The following is a 24687-nucleotide window of genomic DNA, read 5'->3' on the forward strand; positions in this document are numbered from 1 at the left end:
TTTGTTTTTTTCCATGAAAATTCACTACCTATCAAACATTTCAACATCATTGTTGAAATATTCTCTGATTAATATTAAGGAAAATAACAGACACTCATTTTCCAATAATAATTTCTATGTCAGTTATCACAGATAATATCATATTTATCAATTCTTAATGTTGAGAATCATTATTTTGCTTTCATGCCCTGTTTATTTTGTTATTGCACTCTTCATGTAACCTATTCTTTTCCTTTATAAAATTCTGAATGATCATATATAATGTTTATACTTATATATTACTATATACATATTCCACTATAACACATTGTCAAGTGCTCTAGTAGTTTACAGGGATTATTTATTTTCTGAAGCCTGACATATAAATGAACAGTTTGACAGCCCCTAAATAAGATTATTTTTATTATGAACAATAACTTTGGAGGGTAACTTGAGTGATACCTATGTTATTTATGCAATTGCAAGTGGCAATGATTGTAAACTACCAGAGCACTTGACAATGTTTTATAGTGGTGTAAAAGGGAGGTACCACCTCTGAAGGAAACTAAATACTTGAGTCATGATTGAAGAAAGTGATAAACTATCCAGTGGCCACTGTGCTGGCAAATAAAATTTATTAACGCAGGAAATAATTGATTTGATTTCATTTTAATTTTGTGCAAAGCTACACGAGGGCTGTCTGCACTAGTCATCCCTAATTTAGCAGTGTAAACTAGAGGGAAGGCAGCTAGTCATCACCACCCACCGCCAACTCTTGGGCTACTCTTTTACCAACGAATAATGGATTGGCCGTCATATTGACGCCCCCACGGCTGAATGGGCGAGCATGTTTGGTGTGACAGGGATTCAAGCGTGCGACCCTCAGATTACGATTCGAGCACCATACCCACCTGGCTATGCCAGGCCTCTTCCATAAAAACTAATTATTTTATGTCTGTGGGAATCATACGTACAGAGGAGGTTGGTATCAAAGAGGGGGCTAGTAGAGAACAAAGCTCTCAAACGGGGATCTTACTCCACGCTCCTGTCCAAATTGCCAACTTTGCTAATTTAGTCACACAAAAACCCATAGATGCTGCATTCAATGACATACGAAATAGCTAGAACACTCATTTTATTTCTAAACCTGCTTGAAGTATGCGACTGTTGAATAAATATGTCATAGAAGCAACATGTATGCATACAGTTTATGTTGCTTTTCCAAGTAGGTATTCTACTTGATTATGTTACCTACTGTTGCCCGCACCACGTTGATAGCTTTTGCCATTGACGTTTATTTTCACGGATTTTCATCTGTTATGAGACGCCATAATTTATTTACTATAGGTTTAATACAACTTTTTATACATTTTTTTTTTGGTTGGTTCTATTTTCACAAGTAAATCGATATTCTTTGTTCTCCAGTGTCATAAATTTTAAATGGTATTGTTATTTTTGAAATATAAATTCACGGTCTAAACGTATCCTTGTGATCTGAATATATGAATATTTGAGTCTGATAGGGCTATCACATACTTCTTTCTCAAGTTTTGAGTTTTGGGCAGCATTATTCTACCTATGTAATACATGAAGATGTCAAAATGATTGATTTTAACTAACGACTTGTCGTTGGTAGTAGTGAAAGATATCCTTTACAGGAGTTGAAGAGGAAAATAGATGATTTTATGAAAAATAATGGACATATCGAAATTTGTACTGTTCTTGTGCTCTTAAGGTCACGTATACCTTAATGAATTAAAATAAGGTGGATACAATTTATATTTCGCTAATTACCTTAGTTCACTCCATAACACTTGTTGTTCATGCAGTGTAATGATATAAATATCGACTTGCTGATTTGTTGTTTTATTAATATCAAACTATTCAGTGGGCTATTTGTTCTCTGTCTGCTGAGTGGTTTCATACCCAGGATTTTAATATTGTATTTTATAAACTTACTGTTATACACCGAGGGATAAAAAAAGCATCTCACAATAATTGGTCTTTGTCGCAGTCACAAGTGGTGAAGATGATGATATGAAAATTATAGCAATTGGTTTCTGTAATGATACTTCTACAGTATAATAGTTGGTGACGATGGTATCATCAGTCATAATAGTCGTTCCCTTGAGTGATACCCAACCACTAGCTCAGTGGTGAGTCTGCGTAATTATGACGCGAAGAATCGGATTTCAATACTCACGGTGTTTACAGCAAATATAGACCATAGTGTAGTTTTTGCACAACTGCAAACAAACTAAACCTGCGGTTATTAACTTCAACATAAGAAGTGATGAAAATAGTGGTATCAAAAGTCAAAATTGTTTTATATAGTGATCCTTGTACATGATAACAGTTAGTACTGATAAAGATATCACTTTAATATAGTTCACATGAATACAGTTGTTGTCCAAGTGACTGAGAAAATAAATAGTGTCTCAAATATTACAACCACTCCTATATCCTTATCCCAGTCGGTCTGATGAACCCTTTTGTCGGGTGAAAGGCATCGTCAGTTATGGATATAAAAGATACAGTGTGGTTGCGATGTTTTATACATTATTCTATATTTTTATCCTAAATTATATGAATTGGATAACTATAAGAAAGGACAAATATCTAATTCTTAACATTTGCATTTAAAATTAGTTTGAATTCAAATTTTATAACACGTATTAATTTTCATTTAGAACTTTTATCTTAATTTTTTAAGTTGTTGAAGAGGGGTTAGGGTAATAAGCTAACATTATGTTATTGCCCATCAACATAATACGTGATATAACAATACTCGCGAGCTAAAGATTGTGTTAAACAAGGTATAAAATAGTATGGTGAAGTGTGACAATGCTTAATTTTGATGTACTGTAAAAAAATGGCATTAATAATAATAATAAGATCTGGTAATTTTAACATTCGTAACAATTAAAACTCGGAAACGTTTAAATTGGCCTATTAGTATTACCGGACAGGTACTATTAATGTACGTAATTCCATGATGATCTAGGAAGGCCGAAACGTTGTTCTCTGCTTTATGAGTGAGTGTTAATACCCATGTCAGCCGTTTTGAGATACATTTTATTTCAACTAGGCTCCTCGTCATCAGGAAGTATTATTAGTATTACAAATAACTTAAAAAATTACAAAGTAATTTTGTCTGTAACTTAGCATAAAAAATATCGCTCTTTAAAGTTTGATGTTTGAAGGCGGAATGAGGGATACTAGTTTATTCGAAGGAAGTATGAGTATGTTAACGTTATGGGCTTTTACTCAAATAAATTGAAACGAAGGAGAAAAAAACTAAATGTTTTATTTAATAAGCTGAAATAAGCATTTCGAGAGAAAAATTGTTTTTGTTGTTATTGCTAATAATTCCTAATAGTAATAATTATTGATACAACGATGTACTGGATTCTGGAATTGCATCTAAACACATCATCAGAACTTTTAGGTTTTTCAGTGACTTCCATATTTTGTTAATTTTGTGTTAACTTACTTTTAAGTATTGAAATACTAATAAATAGTTTGATATTTTTAGTAGGAACTTCTATTGTATATCATTATAGTAATGAGTAATAAGTAGGCAGTTTGCTTTCTAACATTTTTCACACATAAAAAACTTAAAAGAGGTAAAAAACAACTGTATTGTCTGTATATATATTTACTTGAACGTTGTAGGAAGTAAGTTTGAAGTGGTAATGCCATAGCCACATTGTTATTTGTCTGGGGGCATGCTTCCAAAGAAAGGTTTGGAAAGTTTAATCTTATGGGGTTGAATGTTGAACCATTTTAACTACAAATACTGCATACACACAACATAACGTGTAGAATTAAAAAGTAGTAATTTTTAACACATAAGTTATAGATATAGATGCCATAAAAAAGAAAAAATTGTCAAGCCATGGTCACATTGGTCTTACCATTTTCTTCAGCACTGTTGAATTGAGTGGTGTAATGTGAAAGAGATTTAATACTTAAGATTCTCCATTTTTCAGTAAAATTTATCAAAGAAATAGTTTTTTAAATAAAACTTAACTACTTGAATGCTTTATTAACTCAAAGACTCCATCAAGGTTCCAGTTTATGTTTTATCCTCTCTTAAAATATTATTTTTGCTAAAGAGAAGTATTTTTTTCCTCTTGTTCAATAGGTATGTATAATACACAGCCTCATTTGTCACTGTTGAAAACAATATTAGCTCTCAAACGTTTAATCTGAATGATCATCATAAAACCAAGTGTTGAAGCTTTCACTTCTAAATTTGTATGACTAGGTTTTTATACTAGAGTAATAAGAAAGACCCTTATATTTCATACTATATCTTTAGAATGTGTACTTTAACTTCTAAACTAAGTTTATTTAGATCCAGATAATTGTCGTTATACTGCTAGAGATTTTCTCACTTCCAAACCTATCCTAGACAATCTTTATATAAAGTCTTGAAGTATCCTCATGTAATTAACTTTATAACATGTTGAATTGTGTGATATACACTGAATTGAATGTGAACATATGTGTATCAAGTGTTATTTAAACTTCACTTTAATGCCAGTTGAAGCATAATGATTGATAAGTGTTGACTAATTTTAACCCTTGTACTGCAGCTGTTTTAAATGCGCCAAATATTTTGTGAGCCATATGCTGTATATAGCACACTTGCATTTAAGTTCTGGAAGCATACTGCACCCTATTTAGCATATCAGTAATCAGTTGGCTAGAAAGCCTATTTATAGCATCCACATGTGCTAAAGATTTAGTATTACTGATTAGTTTAGGATTATTGCTGATATAGTAGTTAAAAATACCTTACTAATAAAATAAGTGCTATGGGCTAGTCTTTAGCTCAGTTGGTAGAGCACTCATCTAGCAATTGAAAAGTTTAAGTTTCATAGATAAAACAAGGAAATGTATATACCATGAGAACAGAAAACTAACAAAGAAACACAGGTCATTATTTACTTCAATCAACTGTATAAGTTCAGTGCCATATTTTCATTACACAAAGATGTATTATAACAAACAGAAAGCCAATAATTAAGCATTAATTAATCAGATAAGAATTATATTAGCATCTTTTATGTGGTCCTGATTTCTACTTCTGTAACATGGAGGATTTGTGAAAGGATGGGACACCTACAGTGTCTCTGGGTGCTATTTCTGTAGATATCACCTTCAAAGGATATACCTATTGCAGTTTCTTACAGTTATAATAATTATTTTATATCTACACTGTTCTGTTTTTATTGTTGATAGTTATATTAGTTTATAAAATCAGTAAACATTTATATATATATATGTATGCTAAGGATAATTTCTAAAGATACTTAAAAGTTATTCAGAACATGTTTTAAGGTGAAAACAAGACAGTAATTCTACAAAATAAAGAACAATTTGGTTAAAAAAAAAAAAAGGTTAGACTTGTTTTTGTCTGTGTGTGTGTGTCTATATATATTCATAATGAGGTGAAACCATCTTAAATTATAATATTACAATGTGTATATATCACAAATATGATAATGATTCATAATAGGGATTGCAAATAGTTGCATGAAACTAGTAGAATGTTCAGACAAAAAGCACCTTAAACAGTAAAGATTCAGTTCAAATAGCTCCTTAAAAAGCTTTACCACTGACTGCTAAGACTACACATGAAAATACACAAAAAGAAATCACACATGTTATACTTGCAAGGATATGAAAATCTGTTCAAAATGGTTAATTTGCAATTAATTATTTATTATTTTACTGGCCTAAACAAAACATGGCTTGGTATATTGCACACAAATATTTTGTGGAATACTAAATAAGTTACTGTGAAGGTTGTAGGGACAATTAAAAGTTGATTATTTTCTGCTGTATTTTTACATAAGTTGAAAAATCATCATTATTTTAGTATAAACATTATCATTGTCCATATTCTTAAAATATCTCGGGTTCCTTTAAAAATCTTACATACAAGGGGAAATGGGAATTACTAGCCAATTATAAATAAGGATCAGATGAGTGTAACATGTAGATATTTAATGCTTTGTACACTACACAGTTGGGTCTGTAGAGAGCTAGCCTCTATATTATATATGAAATGAAGGAGTTATAAAACGTAATATTAAACCTATGACACATGTTTATAAAATAATTACTTTAAAAGATTGCATGGGTAATTTTAAAATGAATGTTTTTTATGTATATGTTTTATTTGGAAAGGCTGCTTTTCTGCTGGTAGAACTTTATACGTTTATAAATATATTTGTCTATTGTAATGCATTATATATAAAGGATTTAGTGACACAGAATTTATGAGTGCTAATTCTCTTTTCAAACAAATTTCCTTGACAATCTTTAGCTGCTGCTTAACATTCTACATCTTGAACTCATGATCAACTCATCAATTGTTATAGTAAATAATCACGAACCACATTGGTTAGCAACAAGATATGTTTTCTGTCATTAAAATGTATAAAGTTAGCCATTATATCAAGTAATTTTTTTGTTTATAGTTGAGCATGAAAAAAGCCAGAAAGCAAAATGTATAAAAAAAATTTAAAAACCTGCAAATATGGATAATAAAAAAAGTTAAGAAAGTAAGGGTGGAAATACTTCAGACATACATCAGAGATACTCATAATGCAAAATTCTATTTTGACTGATTTGTAATTCTAAATAACAGATGAGTGAAAATAGGGATTTGCAATTTGAGCAAACAATGCCAACAGTAACTTGTTTACCTACTTTTTACAATCCTTCTATGAATGTTTTAAATTCGCAGCTATTTATTTGTTATATGTACATATATATTAGTATAGTGAGATAACATTGTACATGACAAAACTTATAATACCTGAATTCTGTGCCAACTATTAATTTAATGAGAAGTTTAATAAAGTTGTGTTCTTCTAATAATTAAAAATTAGTTGTTGGCTGAAGAGCAACTTTAATGTTGCAAGAATGTACCTGATATTTATATAAATATTTAATCTTGAGCTTATGCCTTTTATTATGACTCTTTTTTTTGTTTCTTGATATGCTAAATTTATTATACACATAAATATACAGACAAATGCACTACAGTTCAAAGGTTTGAATGTAGATACGTTTTTGCAGGTTCATTGGTGAAATTAAAATAAACACACTGGCAATCAGGTCATTGATTATAATACTGATAAAGACTAAATATTTTTAATATGTACAAATGCAATCCTAATCTAATTACTTATACTTAAACATTACCAAAACAATTTGGTCTTAATGACTGTAGTGTACATTCATGGCATTCTGTACTGCGTATGTAGAAAAATGTCTTTTTCCAAACTTGTAAATAGTAGTATAATTCAATCAGACATGTATTTTTGTTAAACACTTCAACGATTGTCTTTGATAGTTTCCTAGATGTTGTTTAAGATGTTCTATTTTTTTTCAGTAAAGATTTATAAGTTATCATAATGGTGATTAGATGTGTTGTAGTAGATATTTTGTAATTTTTGTGTAATTTTAATTAAATGTAGACAAAAATTATATCCTACAGATTTGTGTATCTCTGGACCTATCAGAAACTCTTAAGAAATGAAAAATGCTAACACTTGTTAGTAAAGCAGTCTCCTACCTCTGGGGCAGCCCTAATTTAGATGATTCTAGCAATGACAGACAGAATAATGTTCTCCCTAATGTTGGATTAGGTGACTCATATGATATACTTCATGAACAGAAAGAGTATGTCTTTATCTTTTTTTTAACTGTGTCATTGTAAAAATATACATGTCTGTGGATAAATGAAGTAAGGTTGTTTGATATTTGTTTTTTACCCAGAAAAGAAGTTTAAATAAAATCTTGTACTATTTACTCATAACTCATAACTTAGGATAATCAATATTTACTTGAATTATATTTGTAAAAACGTTTTATTACACAATTTCTCATTAAAGATTTTGATTAGAAGTCTAGGGTAATTCAACAAAACAAAAAACCTGCTTATTCAATGAAAACTTTATTTGCAGTATATACATCATATAAACACATCAGAGTTAGATGAAATTATAACAATAAGTAAAACATCCATGTTTATTTAGACGTGTATTTATATGTACGTCAAAGAAATAGTTCTATGAAAATATTTTAAAATATGACAAATTTTATATTTTCTTTTCTTTCGTATTGTAATATTATTCTGCTCAGTTAGTACTCATGTTTTTGAAGCAATTCAACAGTCAATGTAAACTTAAATAATGTGGAAAAAGAAGTGAATACTTTATTTATTTTCATACTTTTCTTTCAAGACTTTCAATTAATTATTGGAAAGTTTATGGGAATTTGTGTCTAAAATCTTAACTAAAAAAAAGAAGAAAAATAGTCTCTTTGGATGACATTTTAAGATGCATTTAGAACCAATTCTGTGAATAGCATCTTACTTTACAGCATGAAAGTTTGGTTTGTTACATGTAGTTTGAAGGAATTGTCTTGATACAAATATATGTGGTATTAATTTACACTTATATTTGACAGAGTACAGTACGTTAGGCTGTGGAAGAGTTATACAAAAAATAAACTGAACACAGACAGCAAATGAAAAAACAAACAAACAAACATAAGTCAAAAAATTTAAAAACTCATTATTCATCAAATTAAAAGAAATATTCTTGAGCTTTATTTATACTGGCTGGCTTCTAGGTTAGATAGACATATTTGAAGCTAGCTGTTGGACATATTCATACTATATTAAGAAAAGAGCAGGAATTCTATATTCTCTACATCATTAACATTTTCTTTTATACATTTCTAAAGAAGACAAATTTTTAACTCCTAGTAACTTGTACGAGTCTCTTTATCACCCCTTCCAATTGATTATAACCTCACTTTGAGAGGTTGTGACAGTGAAACATGGCCAATAAAATGTAAGCTTTACAAAATAATCACTGTGATATTAGCCTTATCCAAGCTAGAGGTTTAAATCAAACTTATGACCTTTCATTATTGGTTTACAAAGATTTCTCTAACTCTATGTAGAACACCTGCATAAAAATTCAATAAAAAATTTGACTGAATGTGTGTAAAGATATTTTTTTCTTATTTGTGGAAAGATGAAATTAGCCATTTCATGTGCAACAAATAGATCTAAAATTTAGTGTGTATGCTTTTTCAAAACGCCTAGATTTTTGTTTCATTTGTATTTTCTATTCACATAATTTTGCATCTCTATTAAGAAATGTTTCTCATAATTTTCTTACTTATATGTATAGAACCCCAGTGGAACGAGAAAAAATATCATTGCATGGAAAAGTAACCCATATCAGAAAAAGTAATAGCTATGGTCTTATAAATGGGCATATATACTTTAAATTTGAATCAGTTATTGGTTCTGCTCAGCCAAAAATTGGAAACATTGTATCAATCTCTGCTTCGCAACAAGAAGGAAGATTCTTGGTGTGCTGATAGTGTTCAGGTACTGAGTGAATCGTGGGACTTTGACGATACCAAAGAAAAATGTGATAAACTGATTACCAAATGTGCAGCTGAAGCCAACCGAGATGATCACAGAATACTTCATAGCCCAGGAAATGGACAGTACCAATCTGTTCTTGCTGTGGTAACATCGATGAATGGAAAACATGGCATTTTAAATGAAACAACAAAGTTCACATTGCAGGTGTGTTATGAACTGACCAAAAGTTTAATTTTTTTACTTCATGTTTATTATATTTCTTTAAATTGAAAAACACTTGGGAGTTATGAAAATAAAATTTATGCAAAAGATTTTATTAAACAAAAAATAGTAAACAATTGATAAAAACTCATATTATTACTGTAGTGAATTTTTTAATGGAAATTAGTGTAGTATATGTGGGTGAAATTAGAAGTTCATTCATTAGGAATATACATATTTAAATGTACCAGCTCAGACTTTCTCAGAACAACTAGATTGCTGCTTGTGTATTTTCATAAATATTTATATATTTTTGCAGATGAGCAAATGGTAATTTAGTTTTAAAAATGTTTAAAATGTTTTATCCTGCATTGGCTCATATGATCATAATCACAGTGATTTGCCAAAATAGGGATAAAGTTTTAAGTAACTCAGTTTTATTAATTTGACTTCATTATTTCTATACTTTGTACAGCATTAAAACTTGTTTATATTACTATAGCTAGCTATCTTATGTACGTTCAGTCCCTGTTGGTCCTCATAAAATGTTTTAATTATACTTGTTCCTACTAAATTACGAGTGTAACTTAAGTGATTTCAAAAAGTGGAAGCATTTGGTTATTGGTTATATAAAATGCACATGTGATGTGGTTCATTATAATCTTCAGCAGGTTCTTTTAAGCTGTTTTGAGTACTTTTGAAAAATACATTTATATTAATTGAGTAAAATTACTCAAGATAACTTCAAATTCTTGAGTAATCAAGACTTGTTCTTCCTGTGATTCCAGGATATAGCTAAAATAAATTTTGGTGTCATTGGAAATATTATTTTATCACTAAAAGATGCATCTTTCTCTAAACATCTGAAAAACCTAAACTTACTTTCATATAACATTAATTTTTAGCCGTTAAAGTTGTGATTATTTGTGAAAGCAATTTAATTATCAATTTCTGTGTCATATCAGAACATTGCAGTAGACTTTAAACCATTTCCTGGTGATTGGGTTGTTGCTGATATTGTGACTTGTGAAGATAGTGAAACTGTTAGTGTATTAAGAATCAAACCATTGAGGCAGAACAGTACTGTGGGGAAAGTCTCTTCAGTACAACATGATGGAGGTATTGTTGATGGAGAGGTAAGTAAAACATCTTATATTCAGTTAGTCATACTGTTATTGTATCAAATAAAGTGGTCACAATGCAGTGTATATAGTCATTTTTTAAGTAAAATATAATATTGTATCACAAAGTTCAGACACTGATCTAGAAGTTTGAGTGCTTTCAGAATCATTAATACATTTCATTAAATATCAAACTATTGTTAAAGGTAAGTCAGGATTAAAAATTAAAGTATTTTTTCATATCAGTTTCACAGAAATTAAACTTTATAAAAAATTAGTTATTGTTAAAATGGAATATGTAATCCATATTATAAGATGAAAATTTTTATGCATTTACTTGTATTTATCTTTAGATAGTTTACTTTTATTCAGCCTGTGATATTAAATACCATCCACAAAGAGGAGATTCTGTTATTGTCAAAGCAATAGAAAGTGACCAGGGTAGATTCCAGTGGCGAGCTTTGTCAATAAATCCAAAGAAAGTGTCGGAACCTTCACTGAGGTATGCCATTATTTCTACATTGTAATCTTCAAGTTCCATTTTCAATGTAACCATTTCAGACATAATATTTAATATCTTAGGTACTTTTAAAAAGTGTACATTACAACCACAGTAATTTTTCCATTGTAATGTTGATATGTGCATTTTATTAAGAAATTTACACTTCTTATTTAGATTAATGTATGTTCTTACTTATTTTTTTGTACTATAATTTTTTATTTGTATGACAACTGAAGAATAAGATTTTCTTTATATGCCTTTCTATAAAGTTATATTGGAGAGTGAATTAATTTTTTCAAGTAATATACTTTTCTTTATCTGTAAAATATTTTGTCTAGAAATTTTGAATACATCCTACTTATTGAGACTAAATTTTCATGGTTAACAAACAGGAATTTCAGTTGTTATATTTGATGAAATATAATTTGAAATAATACTTGAACTAAAGGTGTTACATCAGCATTTGCAGTTTTCATAGATTTATCTTAAGTCTTAAGAACAGTGCATAATTTGAAAAATGAAAAGTATTTTGGTATTTCTTTTTTTCTTTTGTGCCATTCTTACATGTAGTTATGTAATGGGAAAAAAAACCTTATTAAATATAGCTCCCTGTATTCAGTGCATAAGACAGTTATATTTTTGTTTGGTTTTAGATAATAATGACTCATTATTATGCGTGATGTATCAGTGATCAAATATTACGAACTGTTGATAAATATGAGACAAAAAGAAAGGAGTTTCTGTTAAAACCTGCAAGATTGGGTATTGATGATAGAAAAATGTTAACAGTTTCTCTGTTGCATTGTCCATATTGTTGTGCAAAAAATAAAATTGTTTTTCATTTTGTAATACATACCATAATTACATTAACCTACTGTTTTATACTGTGGAAATGAAATTTCTAGAGCATATTGCTACAACTTGGAGTGTAATAAGTTTTAACATGTACTATCCAAGAAACATAAATAATTTCCTAGGTTTGATAATGTATGCATTATGAATTATTTGTCATTTGTCAGTAATTGTTTATGTACAAACAAATTATGACTAATCTTATATAACCATCATAATTATAATATCTTTAACAACTGTTTTCTTAAAGATTTCATACTTGGAAGTCACCGACTCAGAGCAGTTTCATGCTTGAACTGTTGTCAGACAAAAACAGTATTACCATATCTTCACCACTGGATTTTCAGAATATTCACTTAGGGACAAAAAAGTATATTACTGCTTGGATAAGGTAAACCATTTTTAACTGTTTAGATGTTATTATCATTGTGTTTTGTTGTCTTTATGCTATAACTGTTATAAAATTTGAAATTGTGAAATCTCTTTTCTTATGAATAGATGTGTATGACTTGCCTAGCTAGCAGATAGCATTTTCTATTTTGATACTAACCTCCAACATACTCAATAAACTGCAGTAATTATTTGATATTTTAGATATCCACTTCAGTTTTGGAAATTAATGTTGATTGGACCATTTTTAATCTTAAACCAACTTTTCTATGGATAAACAAAGAAGAATTTGCTCATCAAGGCTATTCAATTTTCTACCACCACTCTACTCCAACTTGCATACAGAAACCCCCTTTTCCTATATCCAGATCAAACCTATACAAATTTCATCCATTCTTCTCAAGCACATTCAGTGTTGTAGCTTCTGCCACACTTCAAGGAACGTTATGTCATAGACTAACCAACTCTTTGGAAAGGTAGTATTGCTATAACTGTAGTAAATGGAAGTCAAACAGGATGACTACTTTAATTTTGATCTTATTGAGAAAAACTTGATGTTTAAAAGCAGTAAGGCTAAATACTCCACATACTATTTCCCAAGAGCATGAAGAAGGTTACAAATTGGATATGTGAGCCACTCACTGCTATTTTTTGTCAGTCCTTGAATAGTGAGCATGCACCAGAGGATTTGAATGTTAGCTAAGTAACTTCTTCCTTGAAGGGAGGTGATAAAAATTGTCCCAGTAATTATAAACCCATTAGGCTTACGTCAGTCATAGGAAAAGTTTTGGAAAGTCTGTTAAAAAATGCTTTGCAAAGTCATTTAACAAAGTTTAGAATTTTATTGGATAGTCAACTGTCACTGAGAGAAAAATCTTACCTTACAAATCTTTTGACATTTTATTAAAAGGTTACTGTTTATATGGAAGAGGATAAGGGTATAGATTTGATACATCTGGATTTTCAGAAAACATTTGATAAGGTACCGCATAAAAGGCTTATAAATAAAATAGAGGTGTGGGAGATAAGTTAGCAAATTCAATAGAAAAGTGGCTGGATGGAAGAAAGCATAAGGTTGTTACAAATGGAGGTCAGTAAAACTGGATTAATGTCAGGGCTCAGTTTTAGGACCTGTGCCCTTTTTGAATTACATCAATGATGCAGATGAAGGAAGAGTCAATAAATTACTTGAATTAGCTGATGATAATAATGTTTGGGGTGTTGTTAACTTTGAAAAGGATGTTGCTGATTTACAAAAGGATTTAGATCATTTTGTGAGCTGGACAAATAAACATCAGATGGGTTTAAATTATAATAAATTCAAGATAATGCATGTGGGTTATCATAGTTTGAATTATAATTTGGATAGAAATAACCTTAACAGTGTTATAAAAGAAGGGGATTTTGGTGTAATAGCTGATCAGTCTCTAAAGCCAGACAAGCAATTTGCTGTTGCTAATGGCAGAGCAAATTGGATTTTAGGTTGTATCTACAGTAATGTTAAAAACATGTATAAAGAGGCTATAATTTTATTGTACAGGTTACTTCACTGGTGCCTGAGGTGAAGGGGTTGTCAAATGAGAAGAGGCTGAAAAAATCTCAAATTGTTTTCTCTTGTAAAAAAAGAAATATTAGGGGGCATCTGGTGGGAGTGTTTGAGATTGTAAAGGGTATTGATAGTGTTGATGCATTGCCTTTTTTCATATTTAGCAGTGAGAATAATAGGACTTGAGGAAACAAATATAAATTTTGGGAGGGTAGGAGTCATTTTCAGCTAAGACAGTTTCATTTTTCTAAGAGGGTAACTGGCTTTTGGAATGGGTTGTCTTTGAATGTAAACTTTAAGTGAGTTTACGAAACATTTTGAGTATATGAGTGATAAGGGCTAATTTTAAGATTTTTTATTTATTTTTGAAGTTGTTTAATTTAGTTTAGAGGATGAAACAGCCAAGATAGACCAATTGATTCCATGTTGTTCCAAAACATTATGTGTTAGGTTTTCCATACGTTAATCTCGTGTCTTTTAATCATGCTGCTTGCAAGTATTTTTATGAAATTATCATTTGCATTTATAGATTTTAAATCTTCAACAATCTTAAAAACCCGAAACATATCTCCCTGAAGCTTTGAATTTTCCTATCCAAATGAGTCCTAACCAGAGGTAAAAATATCAAAAACAAATATAGTGGTACTGAGATGGGTGAAGATAGTATTACTTAAAAAATAAGTTCTGGTATTCAGTACCAGTGAATACTAGCAGAATTTCATCCATGGGCTGAACCAATATATTATTAAATCAACTAATGACTTCTATGTATACAACACAAATCCTGTTTGTCTAATTGCTCACTAATGTGTGTGATGAACAAAACTTTCTGAATTGTATCACTCAGAATTTTTGAAACTATGGTCCATAGTGATAATTGAAGTGTCCATTAATTATGCTAACATTGTCAACTTGTTCCTTAAATTATCTAGTGTTTTTCGGAGTACAGTGCAAAGTTTCAAGATAAAACATCTCTTACCTTGAAGTTAGTTTAGTTTAAGCACTTTAAGAAGGCTCATGGCTGAAAATATTTACTGTTAATATATCATAATTTTTATTCTTATACTAAGTGTCAATCATTGAATTTTCATCTTGAAATCTATTCATTTTATTTATAATTTTCATTTTGTGTTGGCATTCTTATATTAATTCTTCCTCCCAAGTTATAATATTTTTGTTCATTTGTAACCAAGAAAGAGAAAATCTAAATGGTTTTGAATTAGCAATTATATAATTACAAGTTTTATTTATTGTGTTTTCAGGAATGAAGGTTGCTCTGAAAAGGTTTTGCTGCTATGTAAATTACAAACATCAGGTTCATCAGACTGTCAGTTTTTACTTGGAATACCTAAGCTCTACAACCTTCCTCAGCAAGATGTGGCATCAGTGTGTAGTGTTGCTCAAAAAAACATTTCAAATTGTCTACCAAATAATGCCCTTGTACTCCCTCCAAGTTCTTCAGCTTATCTGAACATCACCTGTGATGCCAGGTTGTATTTGATGTTCTTTATCATATATTTTATTAACTCCTTCCTTACAGCAGGGTCAAACGGTGCATATCATTACCTTTTGCAGAGTTGCATTGAAAAGTTAAACAGGCAACTTTTATAAATGTATGTCGGTACACATGGCAGCAAACCATAGCTCGTAATTCAAATTTTAATTTAGTAATTTCAAAAGAAAGTATTTAGACAAATTGCCAGCCTGCACTTCTAGATGTTGTGTGAAACATACATGCTCTTAAGTCTCTCTTAGACTGTATAGAATAAAGAATATAGCTTTTATAGTATCTAACAGAATCAAAACATAAACTATAAATTTATTACACCCTTTTACATTTATCTTGTGAATTTTAAATAAATTATTCACTCGTGCCTACTTGTCTAATAGAGATGTTTATAACCAATATATTATAATATACAGAAATCTTAAGTTTATTTGTTTTGATTTGGTGGACAAAAATGGAAGTTCAAAAGAAAACCTTGAGTTGCGTTCAGGTGAAGTTGTTGTTCTGAGCAGTAATGGAATTTTTATAATCTATTTAAAGCTTAATTATAAAGCCAGATAAATCATTGTAAGTTTATGACATTCTGTTCTAGCACCCAATGTTGTTTTGTTATTTTGTTGTTGTTCTATTCTGTTCTGAAATACACATTTGAAAATTATGTTAATTATTTTTTTGGGAAACTAACAGAAAAAAATTAGTTACTGAAGCATGGCAGCCAAGTTCAACTATGTTGTGTACTGGATTTATTGTGCTTATGCATATTTTTGTTTGTTATATACTTGAGAAAATTTTTTATGTTGAGGAGCGAACAACGTTTCTACCTTCTTCGGTCATCGTGAACCTGAGGATGACCGAAGAAGGTCAAAGCATTGTACAATGAACTATAGTTATATGTAACCACTCTAAGAAAGAGACAATTATCATTATATTTTATCTTGTACAATATCACAGTATGCTAAATTGAAGGTTCTTCTCATGGATGGTTTTTCCTCAGGTTGATTGACTTGTTTATCATGAAAGGCAAATTTTATGCAAGATGCTTCCATGTATGTTTTCTGCCTGCAAGGACTACACTTGTTATATTCAGTAAAACACAAGGTGCTTCTTCCAGATGATTTTATCTGAGCTGACTGCACTTGTTAAAAAATATTTACTTTTTTCTTTTATTCACAAGACAGCTCCTCTGGATGTTTTCTGTCTGGATGGACCACACTTGACTTAACGTACTCAGTAATATCACAAGGCTCTTTTCCCTGGATTATTTTGCCTGGGTGGACTGCACTGGTTGATCTCTAAAAACTTAGGTACAGGATATAATACAATCAATCTTATGCAGGGCATTTTCACTATACGTTTTTCTACCCAGATGGATGCACTTGAAATACTTCATAAAATCACAAAGCACTTCTCCTGGATGTTTTTTGCTCAGGCTGACTGCACTTGCTGAGCACACAGTCTAAAACATACAAAATATGAAATAACCAGTAAAATACAAGGTATTTTCACTGGATGGACTGCAATTCATGTAACTTGACATAAACCAAGGAACTTCCCCTGGATGTTTTACTTGTGCTAACCACACTTTGCTATCTTAATAGAAGTGAAAGGTACTTTCCTTGGAGTTTTTGCCTGGGCAGACTGCACTTGTCAATCTGACAATATTATGTAAAACACTTCCACTATTATTTTGACCATATAGACTTTGTTCACCCACTTTCTTCCTTACTTCCCCACCGATTTACTGGTGTTTTTGGTTTTTATGTGCTAATTTTCAAAAATGATGGTTGTGCTTCAGTAGTAGATGCACTACATGCATTAGTATATGTAGTGCAGTATGATTGGTGGAGGCTAGTCACATGACCAGCACGTTGCTGTAATGGCACAAAAAAGACTAGTGCACAGTTGAAAGTGTTAGCAATGCATAAAGGAAAGATCAAGGCTGCGATAGCTCGGTGTTATGTGAGATAAGTACCTATTGGAAATGTTAACTTTCAACACGTGGTGAGCACAGTAAAGGTAGCTCTTTGTGTAACTTTTATCGGTCAACAGTCAAATAAACATTGAACTTAATTTTCAAATCTTTGTTAAGTTTCTAGTTTATGATTGTTGTGATATTTATATAGTAGCTCTAGTGCTAAATAATTTACTTATTAAAAACCTTTTTCTTAACACATACACCATTGGAAAATCTTTGGGAGGATAGTGTTCTAATTTCTTTTCTGTGAAGTTTTAGGATTATTGAGTAAATACAGGTGAAATGACTTAATAAATTAATTATGTAATTAAAGAGGTGTTCTTTAATTATATTCTCTATTATATGCACATGTTATTATATCGACAAACAAAATACATAACTTACATTATGGGGCCTGGCATGGCCTAGTGCGTTAAGGCGTGTGCTTCGTAATCTGAGGGTTGCGGGTTCGTGCCCGAGTCGCACCAAACATGCTCGCCCTCCCAGCCGTGGGGGCGTTATAATGTGACGGTCAATCCCACTATTCGTTGGTAAAAGAGTAGCCCAAGAGTTGGCAGTGGGTGGTGATGACTAGCTGTCTTCCCTCTAGTCTTACACTACTAAATTAGGGACGACTAGCGCAGATAGCTCTCGGGTAGCTTTGTGCGAAATTCCAAACAAACTTACATTATATATATATAATATTTTTAAAACACTTATTTGTGTGTATAACAGTATTAGAACTGTATTAGATAACAATTTCATAGACATTTTGTCAATAGAAGTAGAATAAGATTTTTTTGTCATCAGTTAAGTTCTGATATTTACATACATGAAATCTACTCATAGTGAGCATTTAGCTAGTCTTTACCAACATCAAAAATCTGGTGAACTGCAGGAGTTCTGTCTTTTTTTCATTTAAACAACTACAATAGTACTAAATGAGATAATGAATTGTGGTTATTGGTAAATTAATGTAAAGGTCTCATACCTTTGATTATGCACATAGCTTATGCTAAAATTGATTTCTAAAGTATTTTAATATTTAATTTAAATAGTGCTTTTAATTTAATTTATAAAATAAAATCTTAAATTAGAAAAGATGCAGAAGTAAAGATATGTTTGTGTAATATATTGGAATTATTGATTTTTATTATTTCACAGGCATTTGGGGAAAACTCAAAATCTAATCTTGTTCAAATTTCAAGGATTTGAAATAGCTCGGTATGTTGCTGTGAAGGTGGAAGATTCTAAGCAGGAACAGCTGTATCCTCGTTCACCTTATCAACCAAATCGTAGAAAAACATTGAACATCAGGCTTGCAGAAGCTGTAATGAATGGCATGCTAGTTCCTGGAGAAAAACTAAAGAGGTGTTCTTTCAATTTTTTTTTTTTTCAGTAATGTCCAAACCTTCTGAAATTAAAAGAACTTGTTATTAGGTTATTAAAATGTTTCACTTGAATTATAGTTAAACTTTTGGATTGCATTAACTTATTCTTTGATCCCTTTTATTGCAATGGAAATGATTATGCAACTCAGTTACATTTTCAACTAAACCATTTTTTCTCTTTCAATCCTATTCTACTTAATGTCACAAAGTTGATCTAGACTTATTACTTCACCTTTTAACTGCTATTTGACTTTTTCAATTAAAAGTATACACAAGAATTGTTATGGAGAAATGTGAAATGTATGTTTTCTTAATAGAATTATCTTTATATATTTTTTAACTGATAACTTTAAATTATAACCCTTAGAACTTTCAAAGTACATGCTTGGTTTAACATTTTGCTCTTTCATTATTGATATTCATTGCACTTTTTTTTACAACTTGTAAACTGTATGGTGAAGATCTGGAACTGTGCTAATCCAATTAAGTTAAAGTAAATATGGAGAGACAACAGTTTTAATGAAGTTAGATTCCAAGATCTTATATACAGGAGGTGTTTCTCGTCTCTTCAAGGACTATTTTGGTCCATCAAAACATGATGTCCACAGTACTAACGCAGTGCAAAGAGAAGTAGGTTCATAGGACAGAACTTGTGTTACTAGTGAAGTATCAAGGATAAGCCCTGTTTTCTAGTTTTCTAAGCTGAAAGACAATGACTTCTAATATGTGTAGGCCATTTTAGAAATTATACTTTCCTCTTTGTGCCACAAAGAACTATTACTTCACATATTTGCTGTGTAAATTCTTGCACATGCCACAAGCTTTGTACAAAGTTAAGTAGTGCTTGGGTGTTATATGTGAGATAATGACTAATTGGGTAATCTTACATTCCATCTATTTTAAATGTGCATTAGCAAAATACAAAAGTTTCTTTTGACACTTCCTGTTGCTCTATTTCATTGCTTTACAACAAATACCACAATTAACATTTCGTGAAAACTATTTTCTGCTTGAGATGTACATGGTCTCCAATTTCATGGACTTTCCCTTTCTTGATGATGGTTTCTTCAAAAAATCTTTTTGTAATTTCTTTCTCTCCAACATTTCTTCCACCATTTTTGGTATGGGATTATAGCTCTCTGTTGTGTAGCATTTTTGAAGTTAACATTTTTCTCATCTGAAAATTTATTACAAACAGATAGATATCTCTTTCCACCTTTTCTCCTCATTTGTGGTGTATATAGTTTGTCTCATCAGGAGTGAGTATTCATGATGATTACTGTGTGTGAAAGATATGGCATTCTGTTATTAGTGGGCATAATCTAGTGGTGATTACATCAGATGCTAGAGCAATACACTTTAATAAGTGTAGAGATGGGAGAGAGGTATCTGTCTGAAATACATTTTCAGGTAAGAAAAATGTGAAATTTTATTGCTAGCATGTAAAATCCTGTTGAACTGCTTTTTGGCTGTTGATGATTGTGGGATTTTTTTTTTTTTTTTAATTTTCTGCTGAAGCCACTTGGCTATGAAACCAATGTACTCAAACTTGCAACATTGGTATGTATAATGATATACTGTAGATGATGTATACATAAATTCAATTTTGTCGTTAATGTGAAACACAGTTGTTAGTCTGTTTTATATTTTAAAGACGTGCCTTAAATAAATTTCTGTGGACTCGGGCTCATCTTGCTTGTATTTGACTAATACTGGCAAATATACATTGCAGTAGAGTGCTCTCCAACTAGTGGTTAAAAATTATTTTATAAGCTGACAATGAAGGCAAACTACACATATTACAAACCATTTACATTAGACTCGGAAAACTTGCATTAAACAACAGAGAACATGCTGTACCTTTGAAAATTGAACTCGAGCTCATTGAGACTGAGACTTCAATTTATGATCTGATTTTGTGAAGTATGGGACTTGTATTGCTTATCTATTTACCTTGTTCTGTAATTATTGAGAAGTAGTATTTAAGATATATATGTGAATATCAGTTTTTTTGAAGTATATTTTGTTTGACTTTTTAATTCTAGGAGCAGGTTCCCTTTGTTTTTTCCTCAGTACCCTGTACCAAATGCATTGTGGGAAGCTGTACTTCAAGGGCAAGACGTTCTTAATGTTGGACAGTGTCTTGTAGAGGTAAAATGTTTTAATAATTTGTAAATATTTAGTTGTCTGTCAAAAGTTACAGAAGCTCTGTTAGTAGCTTTATGCGTGATTGGGATCTGTCTTAACTAGGAGGTTGTTGAAACTTGTGTTTCATTCAAAGAAGTATCATGGGTTATAGATGCCTCTTGCACTGTGATACATTATACAAGTCTAACTCTGTGTATGTGTGACATCAATGTTTTTTGTTATTTTGAAGACATAATTTTTCATCTTAGAAGACAGTTTTTTATTTGTACACACACTCATATATATTGAACTGCGAGGTGTGTGTCAACCTACAAGTGGTAAGGTGCTGGACTGATTTCTCATAAAAACTGGCACATACCCTTAGAGGATTTTGGGAGCAGCATTAAGATTTTCAATTGACCACTTGTGTTTTCTAACTCCATTGAAAGGATATGTTAGCTAGTAGGGAATGTAGTATGTGAGTGTATATTTACATTTCATAGTAAATTCAGGCAAAAAGGCACCTCAAACAGTATTCAATTCAAACAACAGTTTAAAACCTTTACTACTGACTGTTAAGACTGTGCACATATCAAAATGCATAAAATAGAGCATGCGCATTTGACTTGCAAAGAAAAGAAATTCATTCAAAATGTCCCATTTATAATTCTTGTTGTTATTATTTTCTTGCCAGCTTATAACAAAAATAGCTTGGTTTATTGCACCTACATATTTTATAGAATACTCAATAAGACATTGTAAAGGTCACAGAGGTATTGAAAAGTCAAGTTGTTTCTTCTGCATTTAACCTAAACTGAAGAAACATCAAATTTCTAGTGTAAAAGATGTTATCGTTACCCCTTGAAGTTAGCTTTTGTACAAATTACTAGTCTTTGTTTGAAAAGCTTGAGTAGAGTGTGAAACAAGAATTAACCACCAATAATAGATGAATATTAGATAACTGTAAAGTAGAATACTCAATGTTTTGTACACTATACAATTAGTGTCTTTAGGAAGACAACCTTTATGTATTAAGTGAAGGAGGGGAAAAATATGTACTTTTTATTTGAAAAGACTGCTTTTCTACTGATAAACTTTTATACACACTTAGTGGGAGTTGTGTCTTAGTCTGGGAATACATTTGTCATAAATATAGGTATTAAAGTTTAAGTACCTGTACCAGCCATCTTGAGAATACATTTTTACTTCAAGTGGGTTTCTCATCATCATGGACATTTGTCCATTTCTTTTCATTATATATAGGTAATGTAGTTATATAGAAGCTATAATTGCTCACCATATTTTCAAACAAATCTTCTTGACAGTCTCCAGCTGCAGCTTAACATTTAACATCATAAACTAATGTGATCAGATAGTGGCTACAGTAAATCATCATGAACTGTTTCAGCTAGCTACTAGCTATGTGTATTATTATTACAATGTATAAACTTTACTACCATATCAAGTAATCCTTCATCCATAAGTGAGCATAAAAACATCAGCAAAAATAATATAAATAAAATAATTTGGAATTTAAACATTTGCAAAATAAGGATCATAAAAAAAATGTATGGAAGTAAGGCTTAAGATACTGTTGACATTATTTACTCATATTTCAGATCTCTGTTTTGACTCCATCAGGTGTAATTTGTGAATTTAAATTTAAATAATCAAAACTTTCTTTTGAGGTTAATCTGTGTATTGCAACAGCAAATCTTTGTTCTTATCAAATGTTTAAAAAAAAGAAATTCATGTAGACAAAGTCAAACCAAAACTGTATCAGAATTATTGCTTTTGAATAAAGGAAGTAAAATGTTATGTTATTGTGTGAGTTATTCAGCAGAGAGTAACCTAGTAAACAATGTAACTTTCAAATCTTTCTTTGATATTGTTTTTGGTTCTGAAGAAATGTTAGTCATTAGAATTAAATTGAAAATAAATAACCTTGAAAATAGGACAAGCTTTTCTTGATTTTGGAATCTTATTCATGTTGCCATGTTTGGTTATTTATGGCTCAAATTGAAAACTTTTTTAATGAAAGTGCACTCTTCGTGCATTTCTCCCATATACCAGTACAGATATTTCTGTGTTACATTTACTGGTATCACTTTGGCCAAACCTGTAAAAACTTCATTTGAACAAAAAAACTATATTCACCCCAACATTAGATTCACATTGAACTAGAAATACTACCAAAAGGTTGTTTTTTTAACATTTGTGTTGTTAAATCTGGCATACAGATCAAAATTTCACTTTATAATCATTCACACAGGCCTTTACATACTTTTGAATCTCACCCATGAAGCCAAACAAAAAAATCAATACACTAAAGCATTGTACAGTAAAACCTGTCTGAAGCAGAATCTCATGGGACTGAGTAAATTTTCAGGCTTAAGCAGATTTTCGGCTTAGACAGTGAGCATCCATTTCCTTAATTATATATAGTTTTTGAGCAGAACGTTATACTTGCTTGACTCAAGGGAAGTAAGTTGTTTGTGAATAAAGTTATTATACTGTTTATGTTATATTTCTTAGAATAAAAACAGAAATAGACAAAATCTCAAATTTATTTGAAAAAGGTGTTAAAATTCAACTGTTTTGTATTTTAATGAGCTTTCTCATGTGGTTGAGAGAGAACACCAATTCTACGGCCTTTTCATGAAGTTCATTTTCCCCCCTTGGTTTTTGCATACAATTTGATAGCAGTAATATAACAACACTGGTGGAGAAGTATGAATTTCTAATTCCTCACAATCTTTTCCATTGTGTTCATCTTCTGAATCTCTTGCACTGTTACCATCTTGCGATTCTGTCATAGATTTTAAATCAGTTTCACAGTTTCTGTCGAAACATTCTTGTCAACGTTAAAAAAAACTTTCTGCTTTCAGAGAATCATTTTCATCAATCTCCTCAGAGTTTGGATTTCACTAGAACTGTCATAACAAGCAACTTTTAAAAAAAAAAGATATTGAAAATTAGGGTATTAAGTACATTTTCCCTAAATTTTAAAATTAGGGAAAATAGGAATTTTTTTTCTGTGAGAATTATTTAAAGAGTATAATTTTGCACTTAAAAGACAAATATATTTCTACAAATCATGAATCTAATTTAACTGCAAAAATAAAGACACAAAAAAAGAACAGAATATATTTATGCTAATGATGACTGCATTTTTACAACAGATCTGTGTAGTTTCCATTGAAAAAGGCCTTGTTGTAAGGCTGTCATATTACAAGTACAGTTCTCCTCCTTACATGCTTTTCATATCTGAGGACAATTGTTTGCGAATGCCAATTTCAACAGTTGGATTGCACAGAAATTTACAGATGCTTTTCTTCAGCATAGATTAACAAGAATATTCATTATATCTTCCAGCTGCTTGAGGTATGCCAAAGTTGTTGGATTACACAGAAATTTACAGATGCTTTTCTTCAGCATAGATTAGCAAGAATATTCATTATATCTTCCAGCTGCTTGAGGTATGCCAAAGTTGTTGGATTACACAGAAATTTACAGATGCTTTTCTTCAGCATAGATTAGCAAGAATATTCATTATATCTTTCAGCTGCTTGAGGTATGCCAAAGTTGAAGCAATATGTCTTGTGTATGTGTAACTTGTGATGCTTTTCCCAAAGGAGATTATTCTTGATTAAATTGCATATTGTTGCCTGGAGTACATGGACAGCA

General features: G+C 30.8%; 1 protein-coding gene across 12 annotated transcripts in view; it reads left to right on the plus strand.

The window, feature by feature from the left end:
• The first annotated feature begins 2673 nt into the window (after nt 1-2673).
• Nucleotides 2674-24687, plus strand: part of LOC143226363 (RNA helicase Mov10l1-like) — a 39864-nt gene continuing 17850 nt past the window's right edge. For 5 of the 12 annotated variants that reach the window (XR_013014564.1, XM_076457238.1, XM_076457245.1 and 2 more), the window contains exons 1-9: nt 2802-3014; nt 7499-7683; nt 9207-9613; nt 10576-10746; nt 11085-11233; nt 12336-12476; nt 15284-15511; nt 18647-18853; nt 20919-21024. Coding sequence is in view for 11 of the 12 variants with exons in the window: in XM_076457238.1 (XP_076313353.1) it covers nt 9287-9613; nt 10576-10746; nt 11085-11233; nt 12336-12476; nt 15284-15511; nt 18647-18853; nt 20919-21024 (1329 nt within the window). In the remaining variant the exon portion in view is untranslated. Of the gene's footprint in view, nt 3222-7498; nt 7684-9206; nt 9614-10575; nt 10747-11084; nt 11234-12335; nt 12477-15283; nt 15512-18646; nt 18854-20918; nt 21025-24687 lie in introns of all 12 variants that reach the window. The other 7 variants (XM_076457240.1, XM_076457250.1, XM_076457244.1 and 4 more) reach the window with 5 other exon arrangements.

The sequence above is a fragment of the Tachypleus tridentatus genome, chromosome 9 (assembly GCF_004210375.1).
Source record: "Tachypleus tridentatus isolate NWPU-2018 chromosome 9, ASM421037v1, whole genome shotgun sequence".
Taxonomy (NCBI): domain Eukaryota; kingdom Metazoa; phylum Arthropoda; class Merostomata; order Xiphosura; family Limulidae; genus Tachypleus; species Tachypleus tridentatus.